Source organism: Thalassophryne amazonica, chromosome 12, assembly GCF_902500255.1.
Source record: "Thalassophryne amazonica chromosome 12, fThaAma1.1, whole genome shotgun sequence".
NCBI classification, from domain to species: domain Eukaryota; kingdom Metazoa; phylum Chordata; class Actinopteri; order Batrachoidiformes; family Batrachoididae; genus Thalassophryne; species Thalassophryne amazonica.
Genome location: NC_047114.1, coordinates 15,364,078 through 15,381,729, shown reverse-complemented (window position 1 = coordinate 15,381,729; position 17,652 = coordinate 15,364,078). Strand labels below are relative to the sequence as shown.

The 17,652-nt window shown below is 41.6% G+C and overlaps 1 protein-coding gene across 4 annotated transcripts in view; it reads right to left on the bottom strand.

The window, feature by feature from the left end:
* Positions 1-533: 533 nt before the first annotated feature.
* Positions 534-17,652, bottom strand: part of LOC117521587 — a 59,079-nt gene continuing 41,960 nt past the window's right edge. For 3 of the 4 annotated variants that reach the window (XM_034182918.1, XM_034182915.1, XM_034182917.1), the window contains exons 5-7: positions 10,296-10,861; positions 6,103-6,188; positions 534-663 (exon numbers count right to left, since the gene is read on the bottom strand). In XM_034182918.1, the coding sequence (XP_034038809.1) occupies positions 571-663; positions 6,103-6,188; positions 10,296-10,861 (745 nt within the window). In that variant the 3' untranslated portion in view covers positions 534-570. Of the gene's footprint in view, positions 694-6,102; positions 6,189-10,295; positions 10,862-17,652 lie in introns of all 4 variants that reach the window. The other variant, XM_034182916.1, reaches the window with a different exon arrangement.

Sequence of the window (17,652 nt, the reverse complement as noted above, 5' to 3'; positions counted from 1 at the left end):
CATATCATGAATGCTTGGTCTTGTTGGATTTGTGAAAATGTACTGAATCTACTGGTACCTTGTTTCCCATGTAACAATAAGAAATATACTCAAAGCCTGGATTAATCTTTTTAGTCACATAGCACTACTATTATTCTGAAAACCTAGATTAATCTTTTTAGTCACATAGCACTACTATTATTCTGAACACTACTGTATAAATAAAATAAACTGAATTGAAATTGACAGAACTAACAATTTTGGAAGGATGAGATGGGGGACCATGTTATGGTACGCTGCAGAAACTATGATGATATCACTTTCCTCTGTAACAGACATACCCCCCCCCCCCCCCCCCCCAAAAAAAAATCCATTCAAAACAGTTCTTTGAATAGAGGACTTCTTTTCTCATCAGAAAAAAAAATGTATACAGGCTTATTAAAAACAGTTCTTACATCAACATAACATTTTTAAACCAATTTTGGTAGCAAGCATTATTTTAAAAGCCCACTCCAGCTGACATTTTTGTTGAAGATAAAACTAAAATAAAAATCAAATAGACTTTTAAACGTGTGTCTGTGCTGTTGTGAGTCACTCTTTCTTCTTGTTGGTGAGCAGGCTGGCCTCCCATCGCAGGGACACGGCATTCTTACGCTGCGGCAACGAGGACAGAGCCGGGGGAAACTGGGGGGAAGGGGAGACTCAGGTGAACCACTGAAGGATGGCCGGACAGATGGATGGATGGATGGATGGATGGGTAAAATACAAGTGAAAATTGGATGGTTTGGAGGGCATAATTAGTTAAAAGTTGAAAGGTGGGTTTTATTCTATAAAATTAATATGTGTTAATCAATTATTGGGTTTTATTATATATAGTAATTAATCATGATGTAGCAAATGGTCAAAGTAACAAATGAAAAAATGAGTAAAAAGAAATAAATTAGAGCTAAAGCAAGTTAAAATCTTAAGAAACAGGATTTTAATTGATTTTTTAAAGCCATGATGTGAGTAAATAATTGAAAGTAATGAAACTGATATTGAGACGTTTACAGACAGATTTTATAACAGTACTACAGTGGCATAAGGATGCGTATACAGCAAAATTATTCTGACTTTTTAATTGATTACATTTCAGTATTAATATAATCAGTAATGTGCTACAACTACAAGCTTGTTTTATCGGGTCAAACATCACAGGGAAAGAAAAAATACAAGAAGCCAGTTAGGTGAGGTCAGATCTGGGAGCATGTGTTTGTGCTGCACGTCACCGCATCCACCACACAACAGAACCACCTTGGGTCCTCAAAAGGCAGACATCCGGTCCATCCCCACTAAGCATGTGAATCTTAACACTGACAACGATTCGATACGCACCTCGATACACTACCAGCGATACGATACATATAGTGATACAGTACATGATGATACTGATGATACTATCAGTTATCAAGTTGTTCACCAATGAATATGGCTTTATACGAGGTCTATTAGAAAAGTATCCGATCTTATTATTTTTTTCAAAAACCATATGGATTTGAATCACGTGTGATTGCGTCAGACAAGCTTGAACCCTCGTGCGCATGCATGAGTTTTTCCACGCCTGTCGGTTGCGTCATTCGCCTGTGAGCAGGCTTTGAGTGAGGAGTGGTCCAGCCCCCTTGGCGGATTTTCATTGTCAGGAAATGGAGGAATGATTTGGGCTTTTTTCAATCAGAATTTTTTCAGAAACTGTTAGAGACAGGCAGCTGGAAACCATTAGAAAAATTTATCTGGCTTTCTGTGAAAACTTTACGGGCTTCACAGAGAATAAGAACTGTTACTACAGCTTTAAGGACAGCTTTAAGGACGGCTTTAAGGACGCTCGGCGCACCGCGCTCTGTGCCGCCATCGAGAGCCACAAACCACCGGATCATTTCTAAATGGATGGCTCTGTGGAGCCGGGACCATCGTGTGCACTTTCTCTGGTTATCACAAGAGCTGGACATCAACAATTTTCCGGCAGATTTCACTTTTAACAAGAGATTTTGTCATGGAAAGCCGAGCGGAGGCTTCGCGCGTCACGATGGATTCGCTACTGGAGCGAGACGAAACCACCAGGACGGTCTTTGAGATGGCGTTCAGACAGCTGTCGGTGGTTTTTCCATCGAGTGATTATCCGAGAAATTGTGGCTGTGCCTGGACATGCCAGAACATGTCCTGTGAGGCTTCATCACGGCGTTGCTTTGCGCCATGCGGCACAGCCGCGACGCGCGAAGCCTCCGCTCCTCTTTCCATGACAAAAACTCCTGTAATAGTGGAATGTGCCATTCATTTCCAAACTGGATGCTGTGTTTTATCCGGGACATCGTCTGACTAGCACAGGAATTGTGAAACGACGTGCACATCAGCACTTTTTCGGCACATTGAGACAGACGTGCGGAGGCTTCATCATGGCGCAAAGCAACGCCATGATGAAGCCTCACGGGACATGTTCTGGCATGTCCAGGCACAGCCACAATTTCTCGGATAATCACTCGATGAAAAAACCACCGACAGCTGTCTGAACGCCATCTCAAAGCCGTCCTGTGAGACCAAAACGGAGGTGGTTTTTTTCTTGCTCCAGTAGCGAATCCATCGTGACGTGCGAAGCCTCCGCTCGGCTTTCCATGACAAAATCTCTTGTTAAAAGTGAAATCTGCCGGAAAATGGTTGATGTCCAGCTCTTGTGATAACCAGAGAAAGTGCACACGACGGTCCCGGCTCCACAGAGCCATCCATTTAGAAATGATCCGGTGGTTTGTGGCTCTCGATGGCGGCACGGAACATGGCGCGCCGAGCGTCCTTAAAGCCGTCCTTAAAGCTGTAGTAACAGTCCTTGTTCTCTGTGAAGCCCGTAAAATTTTCACCGAAAGCTAGATAAATTTTTCGAATGGTTTCCAGCTGCCAGTCTCTAACAGTTTCTGAAAAAATTCTGATGGAAAAAATCATTCCCAAATCATTCCGCCATTTCCTGACAATGAAAATCCGCCGAGGGGGTGGACCACTCCTCACTCAAAGCCTGCTCACAGGCGAATGACGCAACCGACAGGCGTCGAAAAACTCAGTCATGCGCACGAGGGGTCAAGCTTGTCTGACGCAATCACACGTGATTCAAATCCATATGGTTTTTGAAAAAAATAATAAGGTCGGATACTTTTCTAATAGACCTTGTATACCCTGATTTTATCATATACCTATAAATGATAAATGTTGCATGGTTTTCTGAAGGGTGTAAAAAGCCATATTCATTGGTGAACAACTTGATAACGATTTTATCATATACAGTGGTCCCTCGTTTATCGCGGGAGTTACGTTCTAAAAATAACACGCGATAGGCAAAATCCGCAAAGTAGTCAGCGTTATTTTTTTACAATTATTATAGATGTTTTAAGGCTGTAAAACCCCTCACTACACACTTTATACACTTTTCTCAAACAGGCATTAACATTTTCTGACTTTTCTGTCCTGTGTAAACACTCAAAGTTCAAACCTTAGTAGAAAAAAAATAGAACGTTTTCCTATAAATAATTATGATGGCTTTTAGAACTAACAAATTTAATTTTAACCATCAACCTACGAGGTTGGACACATAAATTATTAATAGTGACTCACCAGTATTTCACAGTTCCTCTGACCGCGCCTCTTCATCGTGGCGCCGCTCCACTGTCCGGATTGGCTGATTACTCAGGTGGTATGAAAAATATTACTCGTCCACGAAAAGGGTGTGTTGCTATTTATTCTTTAGTGTTTTATCCAATCATATTGGCGTATCATTTATAGGTATATGATAAGATGTGATACAATTCACCCCTGTTCCCGATTCAATGTGATTTGATATGTATTTGACTGTGATTCAATTCCTCATAATGCGATACGATGCGATTTGGTGCGATATGATGCGATTCAACATGATGCAAATAAATTATACCATAAATTTAAATAGAAAATAAGAAACAGCAATTCAGTATGGTACTATGGTATTCTGCTTCTTCTGATTGTACTAGAGGCAGAGGATTTGTTTTACTCCTTATAAGCAGCAAATTCCTGTTCCTGAATATTCAGGAACAGGAATCAGTTCCCTCAACTTTGGAACCAATTTCATCACACTTAAGACCTTAAACAGTAAACAAATGAATAAATGAGGCCCCTCCCTCGGTCATTCATGGAAAACTGTTTAGAAAATTGAGTGATGCTGGTGTTCCCAAATCCATAGTGAGGCTACTAATGTATTGGTATGCACATCAAAAAAATGCAGGTGAAATGGGGTAATTGTATATCCTCCCCTTTTCAGGTCAGCAATGGAGTCAGACAAGGGAGCATTTTGTCTCCAATTTTATTTAATTTTTATATGAATGGTTTGTCTGACCAGCTGAATGGGTGTAGAACTGGTTGTGTGGTTGGGGATACAGTGGTGAATCATTTGATGTATGCTGATGACTGTGTTTTGTTTAGTCCCAGTTCTGCTGGGCTACAGCAATTGTTGAATGTGTGTGCCATGTATGGAGAAAAACATGACGTAAAATATAATGATATGAAAAGTATGATCATGATTTCTAGAACAAATGATGACAAGCATTTGGTTTTTCCTGATTTTACTCTGGCAGGTCATGTTCTGAATGTATGTAATCAGGTGAGATATCTTGGTCATGTGATCACTGATACGCTGAGTGATGATGAGGATATTTTTCGTCAGTGTCGTACGCTATATGTCAGAGCAAACACATTAGTTCGAAAATTTGGCTACTGCTCCGACGAAGTGAAGCTAGCTTTGTTTAAAGCATTTTGTACACCTTTGTATACTGCACATTTGTGGATAAACTATAAGAAAGCGAGCCTTCGGAGACTACAAGTGGCTTATAATGACTCTTTGTGAATTTTACTAAAAAGGCCTCGATGGGCCAGTGCCACGGAAATGTTTGTGATGGCACGTGTGAACACTCTTCAAGCCATCTTAAGAATGATGATGTTTGGGTTCATCTTTCGTTTAAATAATTCTGATAATAAGAGTGTTCTTAAACTGATTAACATTTCTTACAGTGCCACACGGTATACGTCACAGATTTGGTGTTTAGTGTCCCTATTCTTTCTTTCTATCTATCTATCTATCTATCTGTCTGTCTGTCTGTCTGTCTGTCTGTCTGTCTGTCTGTCTGTCTGTCTGTCTATCTATCTATCTATCTATCTATCTATCTATCTATCTATCTATCTATCTATCTATCTATCTATCTATCTATCTATCTATCTATCTATCTATCTATCTATCTATCTATCTATCTATCTATCTATCTATCTATCTATCTATCTATCTATCTATCTATCTATCTATCTATCTATCTATCTATCTATCCTTTGAGAGCACTGGAATGACTTTGTATCAAATGAAGTTACTAAGAGAGAGGCCAGGATGATGAGTATCACTTGCATTGTGAGGGAGTGTCAGTGTTGACATTTTGGCCAAGTAGCATGTTTCTCTGTGTTTGATTCAACATATAGGTGCCTGAGTGTTGAGAACCCCAGGGGATGGAGAAGGCCTGAGGGAAGCCCATGCTTCACCTGACTGTGGTGGATAGATGGTTTGTTTTGAGAGGTGAGGATGGATCCGTTGTCTGCTTGGGTGGTTGCCATCCAGGACAAGGAATATTGTCTCGGATGGCAAGTATGGTTATGAAGTATGGTTACTTTTGAGATGTGGAGATGGTCTGCTGGTCTGCTTGGGTGTTTGCCACCCAGGACCTGGGGCATTTCTGTGGTGTGGTGAATGCAGCGATATGTAGTACAAACGTACACACCCATTGACTTGACCTCATAGGTTAAGTTTTAGACAAAAAAAAATCAAACTTTGGAAAGATAAGTAGAGAAGCTTGAATCTTCGACTGGACTGGGTTGCTTGAAGCGAGGCTCCTCGCTTCAAGCAACCCAGTCCAGTCGAAGATTCAAGCTTCTCTACTATGGAAACCACCTGGACAACTGAGAGCCTACACAGAAACTTTGGAAAGATAACTGTATTACCTTTTAAACCTTTGTTTTAGGACATTAACAAAAAATGTGAGAGGTGAATGAGCCACAGGTAGGTGCGCACATGTGTGCATGCATGTGACAACAAACCTTATAGTCACAAGACAAGCTGGATCGTTCCATTTTACGAGTCTTGGAGGGGGAGGAAGGGGAAGAGACACACCTCTCTGTAATTTCTGAAACTAGAAAACAAGACATAGCCAAGACAGGAAAGTTTGAGTAACACAGTGTTCCACATAAAGTGCATATCCAACAAAGAAATCGCAAACAACCTCACTGATGCTATATTAAATGTACAGGTGTGCTCAGATGTTTACATACACTCATCATGGGAATGAGTGTCATGGTAATTTTGGACTTTTAATGATGTCCTTGAACGGCTCCTGTTCTAGGGTGTAATGACTGTACAGCATACATCATTAATGACAAGAACAAGAATAATGAAAAAAAAAAGATCTTGTCTAATCCACACAGGGTCAAAATTATACATACAGGTTCAAATATGTACATACATTCACTTAAACCTTTTAATAAGTGGTGCTAAAGGTTCTACATCAGGAGTGGGCAGCGAGGGCCAAGACACTGCAGGTTTTTCTTGCAACCAATCACCTCAGCAGGTGGGTTGCTGACGAGCTGCTCCTCTGAGCATAAACACCTGATCATTAATGAAATCACCTGCAGAGACACCTGATCATTAATGAAATCAACTGATGAGATGCCGGATCATGAATGAAATCTCCAACTGAGATGCCTGATCATGAATGAAATCTCCTGCTGAGATGCCTGATCATTAATGAAATCACCTGCTGAGACGCCTGATCATTAATGAAATCTCCTGCTGAGACGCCTGATCATTAATGAAATCACCTGCTGAGACGCCTGATCATTAATGAAATCACCTGCTGAGATGCCTGATCATTAATGAAATCACCTGCTGAGACGCCTGATCATTAATGAAATCTCCTGCTGAGACGCCTGATCATTAATGAAATCTCCTGCTGAGACGCCTGATCATTAATGAAATCACCTGCTGAGACGCCTGATCATTAATGAAATCTCCTGCTGAGACGCCTGATCATTAATGAAATCACCTGCTGAGATGCCTGATCATTAATTAAATCACCTGCTGAGATACCTGATCATTAATGAAATCTCCTGCTGAGAGACCTGATCATGAATGAAATCAACTGCTGAGATACCTGATCATGAATGAAATCTCCTGCTGAGATACCTGATCATGAATGAAATCTCCTGCTGAGTTGCCTGATCATGAATGAAATCACCTGCTGAGATACCTGATCATGAATGAAATCAACCGCTGAGATACCTGATCATGAATGAAATCACCTGCTGAGATACCTGATGATGAATGAAATCACCTGCTGAGACGCCTGATCATGAATGTAATCTCCTGCTGAGTCGCCTGATCATGAATGAAATCACCTGCTGAGATACCTGATCATGATTGAAGTCACCTGCTGAGATACCTGATCATGAATGAAATCACCTGCTGAGACGCCTGATCATGAATGTAATCTCCTGCTGAGTCGCCTGATCATGAATGAAATCACCTGCTGAGATACCTGATCATGATTGAAGTCACCTGCTGAGATACCTGATCATGAATGAAATCACCTGCTGAGACGCCTGATCATGAATGTAATCTCCTGCTGAGTCGCCTGATCATGAATGAAATCACCTGCTGAGATACCTGATCATGATTGAAGTCACCTGCTGAGGTGATTGGTAGCAAGGAAAACCTGCAGTGTTTTGGCCCTTCATGGCACATGACTGCCCATCCCTGTTCTACATTGTGTTTTAATGTGACAAGGTCCAGGCCTATTATCTCCTCTTTAGTGATCATCACTGACTGCAGCTGGTAGTTTCTCTTTGCTGGCATAAAAACAACTTTGATGGAACTCACTGGACTGACTAATACTCAGGACAATGGGAAAGTCCATGGAACTTAGTAAAGGTCTCAGAAGGAGAACTGTAGATTTAGACAAGTTGAGAAGGTCTCTTGGAGCCATTTCTAAACAACTGCAGATTCCAAGATCATCAATTCAAACTATTGTGTGTAAGTCCAAGTTAGTCAGATGTGTCACCACTTTGCCAAGGTCTGGAAGAAGACATAAACTGTCACCCTCAGATGAGAGGAAATTGAGGGGAAGTTCAGGAACAACCCAGGAACCACCAAGGCTCAGGCCTACCATGAACTGAAAACTGCTGGAACACGGTGAGGCATGTTTTACATCGCCGTGGACTGAGAGGGTGCTGACCAAGAAAGAAGCCCCTGCTCCAAAATCGACACCACCAAGCTCAAATAAAATTTGCAGTTGCTCACATGGGCAAGAAAAATGCCTTCCAAAGAAAGGTTTGATGCTCAGATGAAGCAAAGACTGAGCTACTTGGCCACAATGACATGAGGCATATTTGGAATAAAGGTGAGGCTTTCAAACCTAACAACACTATACCATCTGTTAAGCACGGTGATGGTAGCACCATGCTTTGGGGCTGTTTTGCTGCCAGTGGTACTGGTGCAGTCCACAAAGTGGATGGATGGGAAAGGAGGACTCCCTCCAAATTCTTCAACGTCACTCCAAATCAACAGCTAGACAGCTGAAACTTGGCCACAGTTGAGTGTTCTAACAGGGCAATGATCCCAATCACACATCAAAGCTGGTTGTGTGTTGGCTAAAGTAGGCTAATATTAAGCTTCTGGAATGGCCTTCCCAAAGCCCCGACTTTAACCCTCTGGGGCCGACGACCAAGCCGTAGACCAAGCTTTACTAAATTATAAATAACTTTTGAATGATATGAGATAGAAACTTACTTTTTTTTTGCTGAAAAGTTAACTCTGCAAACTTTCGAGCCAGCAATCGGCCATCTTTGTACTCCTCATATAAGCTGTGTGATGACGTGCGCAATGTGAGTGTCCAATCGGAACTGGTTCACCGTCACATGGTTTTCCAAAATCCAATCGTAGGGCAGATTTACCTCACGTGAAAAGTCAAAGATCGTTTTCAGGAGTGATATGTTACTAGTTGGCCCGTTTGAATAGCCCCCTGGGTGCTCCAATGAGTACATACTATTAGTACAAACTCAGTGCGCCCTGCGCCATTACACACAGCAAAAGTGAAAGCAGAGGAGCAGATGGAGAGCCTCTGATGACAATCTCACGTGCTCAAACAAAGAGTGTGTAACTATCAGGATTGCTCCACAAGTTTGCATGTGAATGTTACTGGATAACGCTGTTGCTTTCTCTGCGTAAAGCACTGTTTACCATATCAAAATAACAAAACGCGTAGACCATTTTGTATATATTGTTCAAAATGTGCATTTGTGTTTAGTGTTTGAACCTTTTTGTTGTATAGTCTTTCCCACAAGACCTCAAATTACCTTTATAAAGTGTCAAAACATTTGTTTATTATAGTTTGCTGTGTGTTTTGAATAAATGTGTGTGGAAAATAATTTTTTGCTTTTTTTTTCCTTTTCTTATTTCTGATTGTAAACCTTTATTACACTTATAAAACACAACAAAAACATATATATTCTGAAAGCACAGGTTGTCCTGAAAAAAAAGAGACATAAAACTTGATTGTGGGATGCAGGGAGAGCTGTTAACAGCAATAATAAAACATTTATGCCAGGCGAGTGAACTGTCCAAAAAATGCCCTTGGACCCCAGAGGGTTAACCTTCCTGAAAATTTGTGTACTACATTTAAAAGCTGGATCCAACCAGGAAACCAACCAATTTAAATAAACTCTACCAACTGTGCCAAAAGGAGTGGTGAAATATCCAGCCTGAATTATGCCAGAAACGTATTGATGCATCTGGTTGAGGAACCCTAACCTCGTTCATCCAGTCCTTGTTTTTTAAGTCATTAATGACGTATGGTGTGCAATCATTCCACCCTGATATAAGAACAGTTTAAAGACATCATGAAAAGCTCAAAATTACCATGACATGCATGCCCATAATGAACATACGTAAACGTCCAACCACAACTGTGTGTATGACATCTTGTTGACATCTTCAGAAACATCATCCACCAAGGTCAGTATCGACTCCCTGAATTTAGACCTGTTAAAACTTCTGTACAGTTTGTGGAGCAATTATGTAATTTGGAAGCTGGGATGAAGCTGGTTGAAATGACACCCAGTTTATGCAAAACATCACATTTTTGAGAAAAGATCAGAAACATTTTGAGAAAAAAAGACTTCACTTGTTGAATTTGCTACACACATTGTGCGCTCTGTCAACAAAGGTATTAATTACCTACCATTAAAAGTGCTGTTCTCACTGAGGCTGGGTGACACCAGCACCGTGTCATACTTCTCCATCCCCTTTTTCCACACATCCTCTCTCCTCTTCCTCCATAACTCCTCCCTCTGCCTCCTCCACTCCTCCTCCCTCTGCCTTACCATCTGGATTTCTTGGTCTACAAGCGACTGACTGCTGCGAGAGCGCAACTTAAAAAATGGATTTGATGAAAACGTGCACTCCTGGGTTCCCACGGATAAAGGGGTAGCGTTCAGGCAGAATTCAGAAGCGCTGCGAATAATCAGGTTGGAGGTTTCCACCACAATGACGTTGGTTGAACAGACTGTGTCCGAGCCTCCCAGCAAGGTGGCACCCGGGCTACTGAATGTAGGGGACAGTTGGCAGGTTCTGGCAGCAGCGCTAGAAGAGTCAGGCTCCAGGATAATGACATTATTGGCTCTCACTTCTTGATACACAGATTGCGGAAGAAAAGGGGAGCAGGGAGGTGATGGGGAGACACATAAGGTTGGGGTGCGGCACGCCGGAGGTCGTGGTGGTGATCTCCCGGTCTGTATGCTGGTTGGTCTGAAATTAGAACAAGATAAAACAAAAGAGATTACAAAAAACCCTGCAAGCTACGTGCACGCTCGGCTGCATTCCTCTCAGGCACTGCTGAGGACTATAAAAAGTCCAGGTATGACCTGATCAGAGCCATCAGAGAGGCCAAGAGACAATACAGACTGATGTGGGAGGGTTACTACTCTACCCCTGACCCTCGACGCATGTGGGAAGGACTCCAACACATCACAGACTTCCAGCAGAGGAGCAGTGCAGTCACATCCAGCCAAGCCACACTGCCAGATGAGCTGAACTAGTTGTACGCTCGCTTTGAGGCCCAAGATACTAGGCAAGGATGTTGGGCAAAAGAGTATACAGGACTCATCACTCATAGTGACATCGGCAGACGTGCACAAAGTTCTGAGCAAAACAAATCTGGCCCATATAACATCCCTATCCACACTCTTCATGTATGACTCTGTAGCCTCCCAGAACAACACCAGCATCATCAAATTTGCAGATGACACACCAGTCATCGGTCTGATCACTGATGGGGACGAGACAGCATACAGAAGAGAGGTAGTAGATCTGGTAGCCTGCTGTCAGGACAAGAATATTTACCTCAGTGCAGACAAGACCAAAGAGATGGTTACTGATCCAAGGAGGCGTGGGGAGCTGCACATACACTGATGAGACAGAGGTGAAGAGGGTGAAAAGCTTCAAATTCCTCAACACTTACATCAGTGATGATCTCACCTGGTCTTACAACAGCCCACAGATCAACAAGAAGTCCCAGCAGAGACTATGCTTTCTGAGAAGACTGAGAAAATTTGGTTTGTCAGCCAAAATTCTCAGAAACTTCTACAGGTGTACGATTGAGAGTGTCCTCAGTCTGGTACGGTAATAGCACAGGCCAAGACAGGAAGGCTCTCCAGCGTGTGATTAAGACCTCACAGTACATCTCTGGGCAGCCTTCCCCTCACTGCGGGACATTTACCAAACCAGAGTCCTACATAGGTAGGACACACAACCTCATCAGGAACAGTACACACCCCCAACACTCACTCTTCACACTCCTGCCATCGGTCTATCAAGTCCAGGACTACTAGGCTGGTGAACAGCTTCTACCCACAGACCATTAGGCTTCTCAATAACTCTTCACCACCTTAGTGACTGTTATTTCACTGTCATTCTTCTCCTCATCATTATTACTATCATCCTCTAAGTATTTATTATAATAGCTCTGTTCACTATTTAGCTCTGTTCACCCATGCACCTTATGACTCCTCTACAGCAGGAATGCTGCTTAAAACTACACAATATTGCACAAAATTGCCAATACCGCAGAAACTGCACATCCACACATCCTCTAAATCAGTGATTCTCAACCATGGGGCAAGCGCCAACTACTGGGCTGCGAATTCAGTTCTGCACCTGTGAGCTACAAGGGCCACATGCTCTAATAAGCAGCAGCAGAAAAAGCCAGCTGCAAACTTTGATTGAAGCTATGGAAAAGTTTTTAAAATGAAAAAAATGAAGATGGAAGTGATGCCACCCCCTCCTCAAAGGCAAAATTTGTGTGCGAGTACAACCCAGACTTTATTAAGTTTGGCTTTGTGAACAGAGGTAGCGAGGCAGAGCTGAGAGCCCAGTGTGTTGAATGTGGGTTACCACTAACCAACGAAGCACTGAAGCCTTCAAAACTAAGGTGGCACCTCGAAACCCAACATCCTAGTTTGAAAGCCGATAGATTTTTTTCAAGAGAAAAGAAGCTGGGCTACAGATGCAGAAAAGATCTATCGTGTCACTAACTGGTGACTCTAAATGTGCTTCAGCAGCAAGCTACCAAGCTACCTCATAGCCAGATGTGTTGCCAAGGGCGCAATTTAGAACTAGAAATTGGGGGGGACTAAGTGCGAGGCCCGTAGGGTCGAAGCCCATAGGCCAGGGGTCTGGGGGCCACTTTAGGCCCCCTTGAAGCCAACGGTTTCTAGATAAGCTCAGATGCATTCTGAGCATCCAGAACAGTAATTTTAATGTTTTGAGAAGACCATAAAGTGGACACCATTTGACTTATGCAATTTGAAACTGTGGATATAAGTACTTTATTCTGAGAATAGCCAGCATTGATTTTATTAACATCCTGGTGTAAATAAGGTACCGCCACATGTTATGAACTCAGAAAGAATGATAGGTTGAGTTTTCATTAAAAAAACAACTGCAGATGTGGTAAAATGTATTCATAAATATGAAAGAACAGGCTCTTAATAATTATTGACCATCGCATACTGTATTTTTTTTTTCTCAAGATTTGTTTTTGCATAGGTTTGAAAAAACAACAGATCTTAAGTTTAGGATAAATTACTTATCATGAATTTCATTTTCGAAGTGGCACTAATGACAACACTCAGACTGAACATAATTTTGCTTGCATAGACTGATTTTGGAGATCAAGCAATAATTGCAGATGGGCTTTCTGAGGTTCCAGATAGCTTTTCTGATTTCCTTTTCTAACTTTCAGAATTTAGTAAATTAACATATGGTCCATTGATACTTATGTGTAGACACTAGTCCCAAAAGGCAACTATTTTTGGTTTCAAATCTGGGCAAATGCAGTCCCAGAAAATTCAAAATGTGACAAACAAGAAACAGGTGTTGTAAACAAGTCAATGCTGCTTAAAATACAAACTTGCAGAAACAAAGATACTATTCTGACATGGTTTGCACATAAGACTGGCATAGCATGTTTCAAGTACACACATATATGTCAGAAGGTGGGGGGGGGGACATACCATATTCTGTCCCCCCGGTTAAAAAGGTGGGGGGGACATGTCCCTCCATCCCCCACCAAATTGTGCCCATGCGTGCTGCGCAGAGTAAGAAGGCGTTCACAGCCGAGGAACTGGTTCTACCTACTGCTGTGGACATGTGCCGTGAGGTGATACGGGAGGCTGCTGCCAAGAAGCTGATGACCGTCCCACTCGCAAACCACACTGTGAGTCACCGTATTGTTGACATGGCATCAGACATACAGCATCAGCTTCTGGAGAGAATAAAAAATATCCACTTTTTCTCTTTGCAGCTGGACGAGTCTACTGACGTCACAAATGCTGCATTGCTGCTGTTTTTTTGTTCGGTATCGCTGGGACAGCAGTTTACACAAGAACATATTTTTTGTGGAGAGCTACCAACTCAAGCTATAGCTGAGAAATGTTTCCACAGCATCGATCGCTACTTCACTGAGCATGGCCTGAACTGGCAGAACTGTGTGCAGTGTGTGCAGAGATGGTGCAGCGTCAATGGCTGGCAGGCATCGTGGGGTCATCAGGCAGATACTTGATCGTGCACCAGAAGCTAAATGGACACACTATTTTCTCCACCATGAAAGTCTTGCAGCAAAACATCATATCAAATCAAATCAATTTTATTTATATAGCGCCAAATCACAACAAACAGTTGCCCCAAGGCGCTTTATATTGTAAGATGAGGCCATACAATAATTACGTAAAAACCCCAACGGTCAAAACGACCCCCTGTGAGCAAGCACTTGGCTACAGTGGGAAGGAAAAACTCCCTTTTAACAGGAAGAAACCTCCAGCAGAACCAGGCTCAGGGAGGGGCAGTCTTCTGCTGGGACTGGTTGGGGCTGAGGGAGAGAACCAGGAAAAAGACATGCTGTGGAGGGGAGCAGAGATCAATCACTAATGATTAAATGCAGAGTGGTGCATACAGAGCAAAAAGAGAAAGAAACAGTGCATCATGGGAACCCCCCAGCAGTCTAAGTCTATAGCAGCATAACTAAGGGATGGTTCAGGGTCACCTGATCCAGCACTAACTATAAGCTTTAGCAAAAATTAAAGTTTTAAGCCTAATCTTAAAAGTAGAGAGGGTGTCTGTCTCCCTGATCTGAATTGGGAGCTGGTTCCACAGGAGAGGAGCCTGAAAGCTGAAGGCTCTGCCTCCCATTCTACTCTTACAAACCCTAGGAACTACAAGTAAGCCTGCAGTCTGAGAGGGAAGTGCTCTATTGGGGTGATATGGTACTATGAGGTCCCTAAGATAAGATGGGACCTGATTATTCAAAACCTTATAAGTAAGAAGAAGAATTTTAAATTCTATTCTAGAATTAACAGGAAGCCAATGAAGAGAGGCCAATATGGGTGAGATATGCTCTCTCCTCCTAGTCCCTGTCAGTACTCTAGCTGCAGCATTTTGAATTAACTGAAGGCTTTTCAGGGAACTTTTAGGACAACCTGATAATAATGAATTACAATAGTCCAGCCTAGAGGAAATAAATGCATGAATTAGTTTTTCAGCATCACTCTGAGACAAGACCTTTCTAATTTTAGAGATATTGCACAAATGCAAAGAAGCAGTCCTACATATTTGTTTAATATGCGCATTGAATGACATATCCTGATCAAAAATGACTCCAAGATTTCTCACAGTATTACTAGAGGTCAGGGTAATGCCATCCAGAGTAAGGATTTGGTTAGACACCATGTTTCTAAGATTTGTGGGGCCAAGTACAATAACTTCAGTTTTATCTGAGTTTAAAAGCAGGAAATTAGAGGTCATCCATGTCTTTATGTCTGTAAGACAATTCTGCAGTTTAGCTAATTGGTGTGTGTCCTCTGGCTTCATGGATAGATAAAGCTGGGTATCATCTGCGTAACAATGAAAATTTAAGCAATGCCATCTAATAATACTGCCTAAGGGAAACATGTATAAAGTGAATAAAATTGGTCCTAGCACAGAACCTTGTGGAACTCCATAATTAACCTTAGTCTGTGAAGAAGATTCCCCATTTACATGAACAAATTGTAATCTATTAGATAAATATGATTCAAACCACCGCAGCGCAGTGCCTTTAATACCTATGGCATGCTCTAATCTCTGTAATAAAATTTTATGGTCAACAGTATCAAAAGCAGCACTGAGGTCTAACAGAACAAGCACAGAGATGAGTCCACTGTCTGAGGCCATAAGAAGATCATTTGTAATCTTCACTAATGCTGTTTCTGTACTATGATGAATTCTAAAACCTGACTGAAACTCTTCAAATAGACCATTCCTCTGCAGATGATCAGTTAGCTGTTTTACAACTACCCTTTCAAGAATTTTTGAGAGAAAAGGAAGGTTGGAGATTGGCCTATAATTAGCTAAGATAGCTGGGTCAAGTGATGGCTTTTTAAGTAATGGTTTAATTACTGCCACCTTAAAAGCCTGTGGTACATAGTCAACTAATAAAGATAGATTGATCATATTTAAGATCGAAGCATTAATTAATGGTAGGGCTTCCTTGAGCAGCCTGGTAGGAATGGGGTCTAATAGACATGTTGATGGTTTGGAGGAAGTAACTAATGAAAATAACTCAGACAGAACAATCGGAGAGAAAGAGTCTAACCAAATACCGGCATCACTGAAAGCAGCCAAAGATAACGATACGTCTTTGGGATGGTTATGAGTAATTTTTTCTCTAATAGTTAAAATTTTATTAGCAAAGAAAGTCATGAAGTCATTACTAGTTAAAGTTAAAGGAATACTCGGCTCAATAGAGCTCTGACTCTTTGTCAGCCTGGCTACAGTGCTGAAAAGAAACCTGGGGTTGTTCTTATTTTCTTCAATTAGTGATGAGTAGAAAGATGTCCTAGCTTTACGGAGGGCTTTTTTATAGAGCAACAGACTCTTTTTCCAGGCTAAGTGAAGATCTTCTAAATTAGTGAGACGCCATTTCCTCTCCAACTTACGGGTTATCTGCTTTAAGCTGCGAGTTTGTGAGTTATACCACGGAGTCAGGCACTTCTGATTTAAAGCTCTCTTTTTCAGAGGAGCTACAGCATCCAAAGTTGTCTTCAATGTGGATGTAAAACTATTGACGAGATACTCTATCTCACTTACAGAGTTTAGGTAGCTACTCTGCACTGTGTTGGTATATGGCATTAGAGAACATAAAGAAGGAATCATATCCTTAAACCTAGTTACAGCGCTTTCTGAAAGACTTCTAGTGTAATGAAACTTATTCCCCACTGCTGGGTAGTCCATCAGAGTAAATGTAAATGTTATTAAGAAATGATCAGACAGAAGGGAGTTTTCAGGGAATACTGTTGTCTTCAATTTCCATACCATAAGTCAGAACAAGATCTAAGGTATGATTAAAGTGGTGGGTGGACTCATTTACATTTTGAGCAAAGCCAATTGAGTCTAATAATAGATTAAATGCAGTGTTGAGGCTGTCATTCTCAGCATCTGTGTGGATGTTAAAATCGCCCACTATAATGATCTTATCTGAGCTAAGCACTAAGTCAGACAAAAGGTCTGAAAATTCACAGAGAAACTCACAGTAACGACCAGGTGGACGATAGATAATAACAAATAAAACTGGTTTTTGGGACTTCCAATTTGGATGGACAAGACTAAGAGTCAAGCTTTCAAATGAATTAAAGCTCTGTCTGGGTTTTGGATTAATTAATAAGCTGGAATGGAAGATTGCTGCTAATCCTCCGCCTCGGCCCGTGCTACAAGCGTTCTGGCAGTTAGTGTGACTCGGGGGTGTTGACTCATTTAAACTAACATATTCATCCTGCTGTAACCAGGTTTCTGTAAGGCAGAATAAATCAATATGTTGATCAATTATTATATCATTTACTAACAGGGACTTAGAAGAGAGAGACCTAATGTTTAATAGACCACATTTCACTGTTTTAGTCTGTGGTGCAGTTGAAGGTGCTATATTATTTTTTCTTTTTGAATTTTTATGCTTAAATAGATTTTTGCTGGTTATTGGTGGTCTGGGAGCAGGCACCGTCTCTACGGGG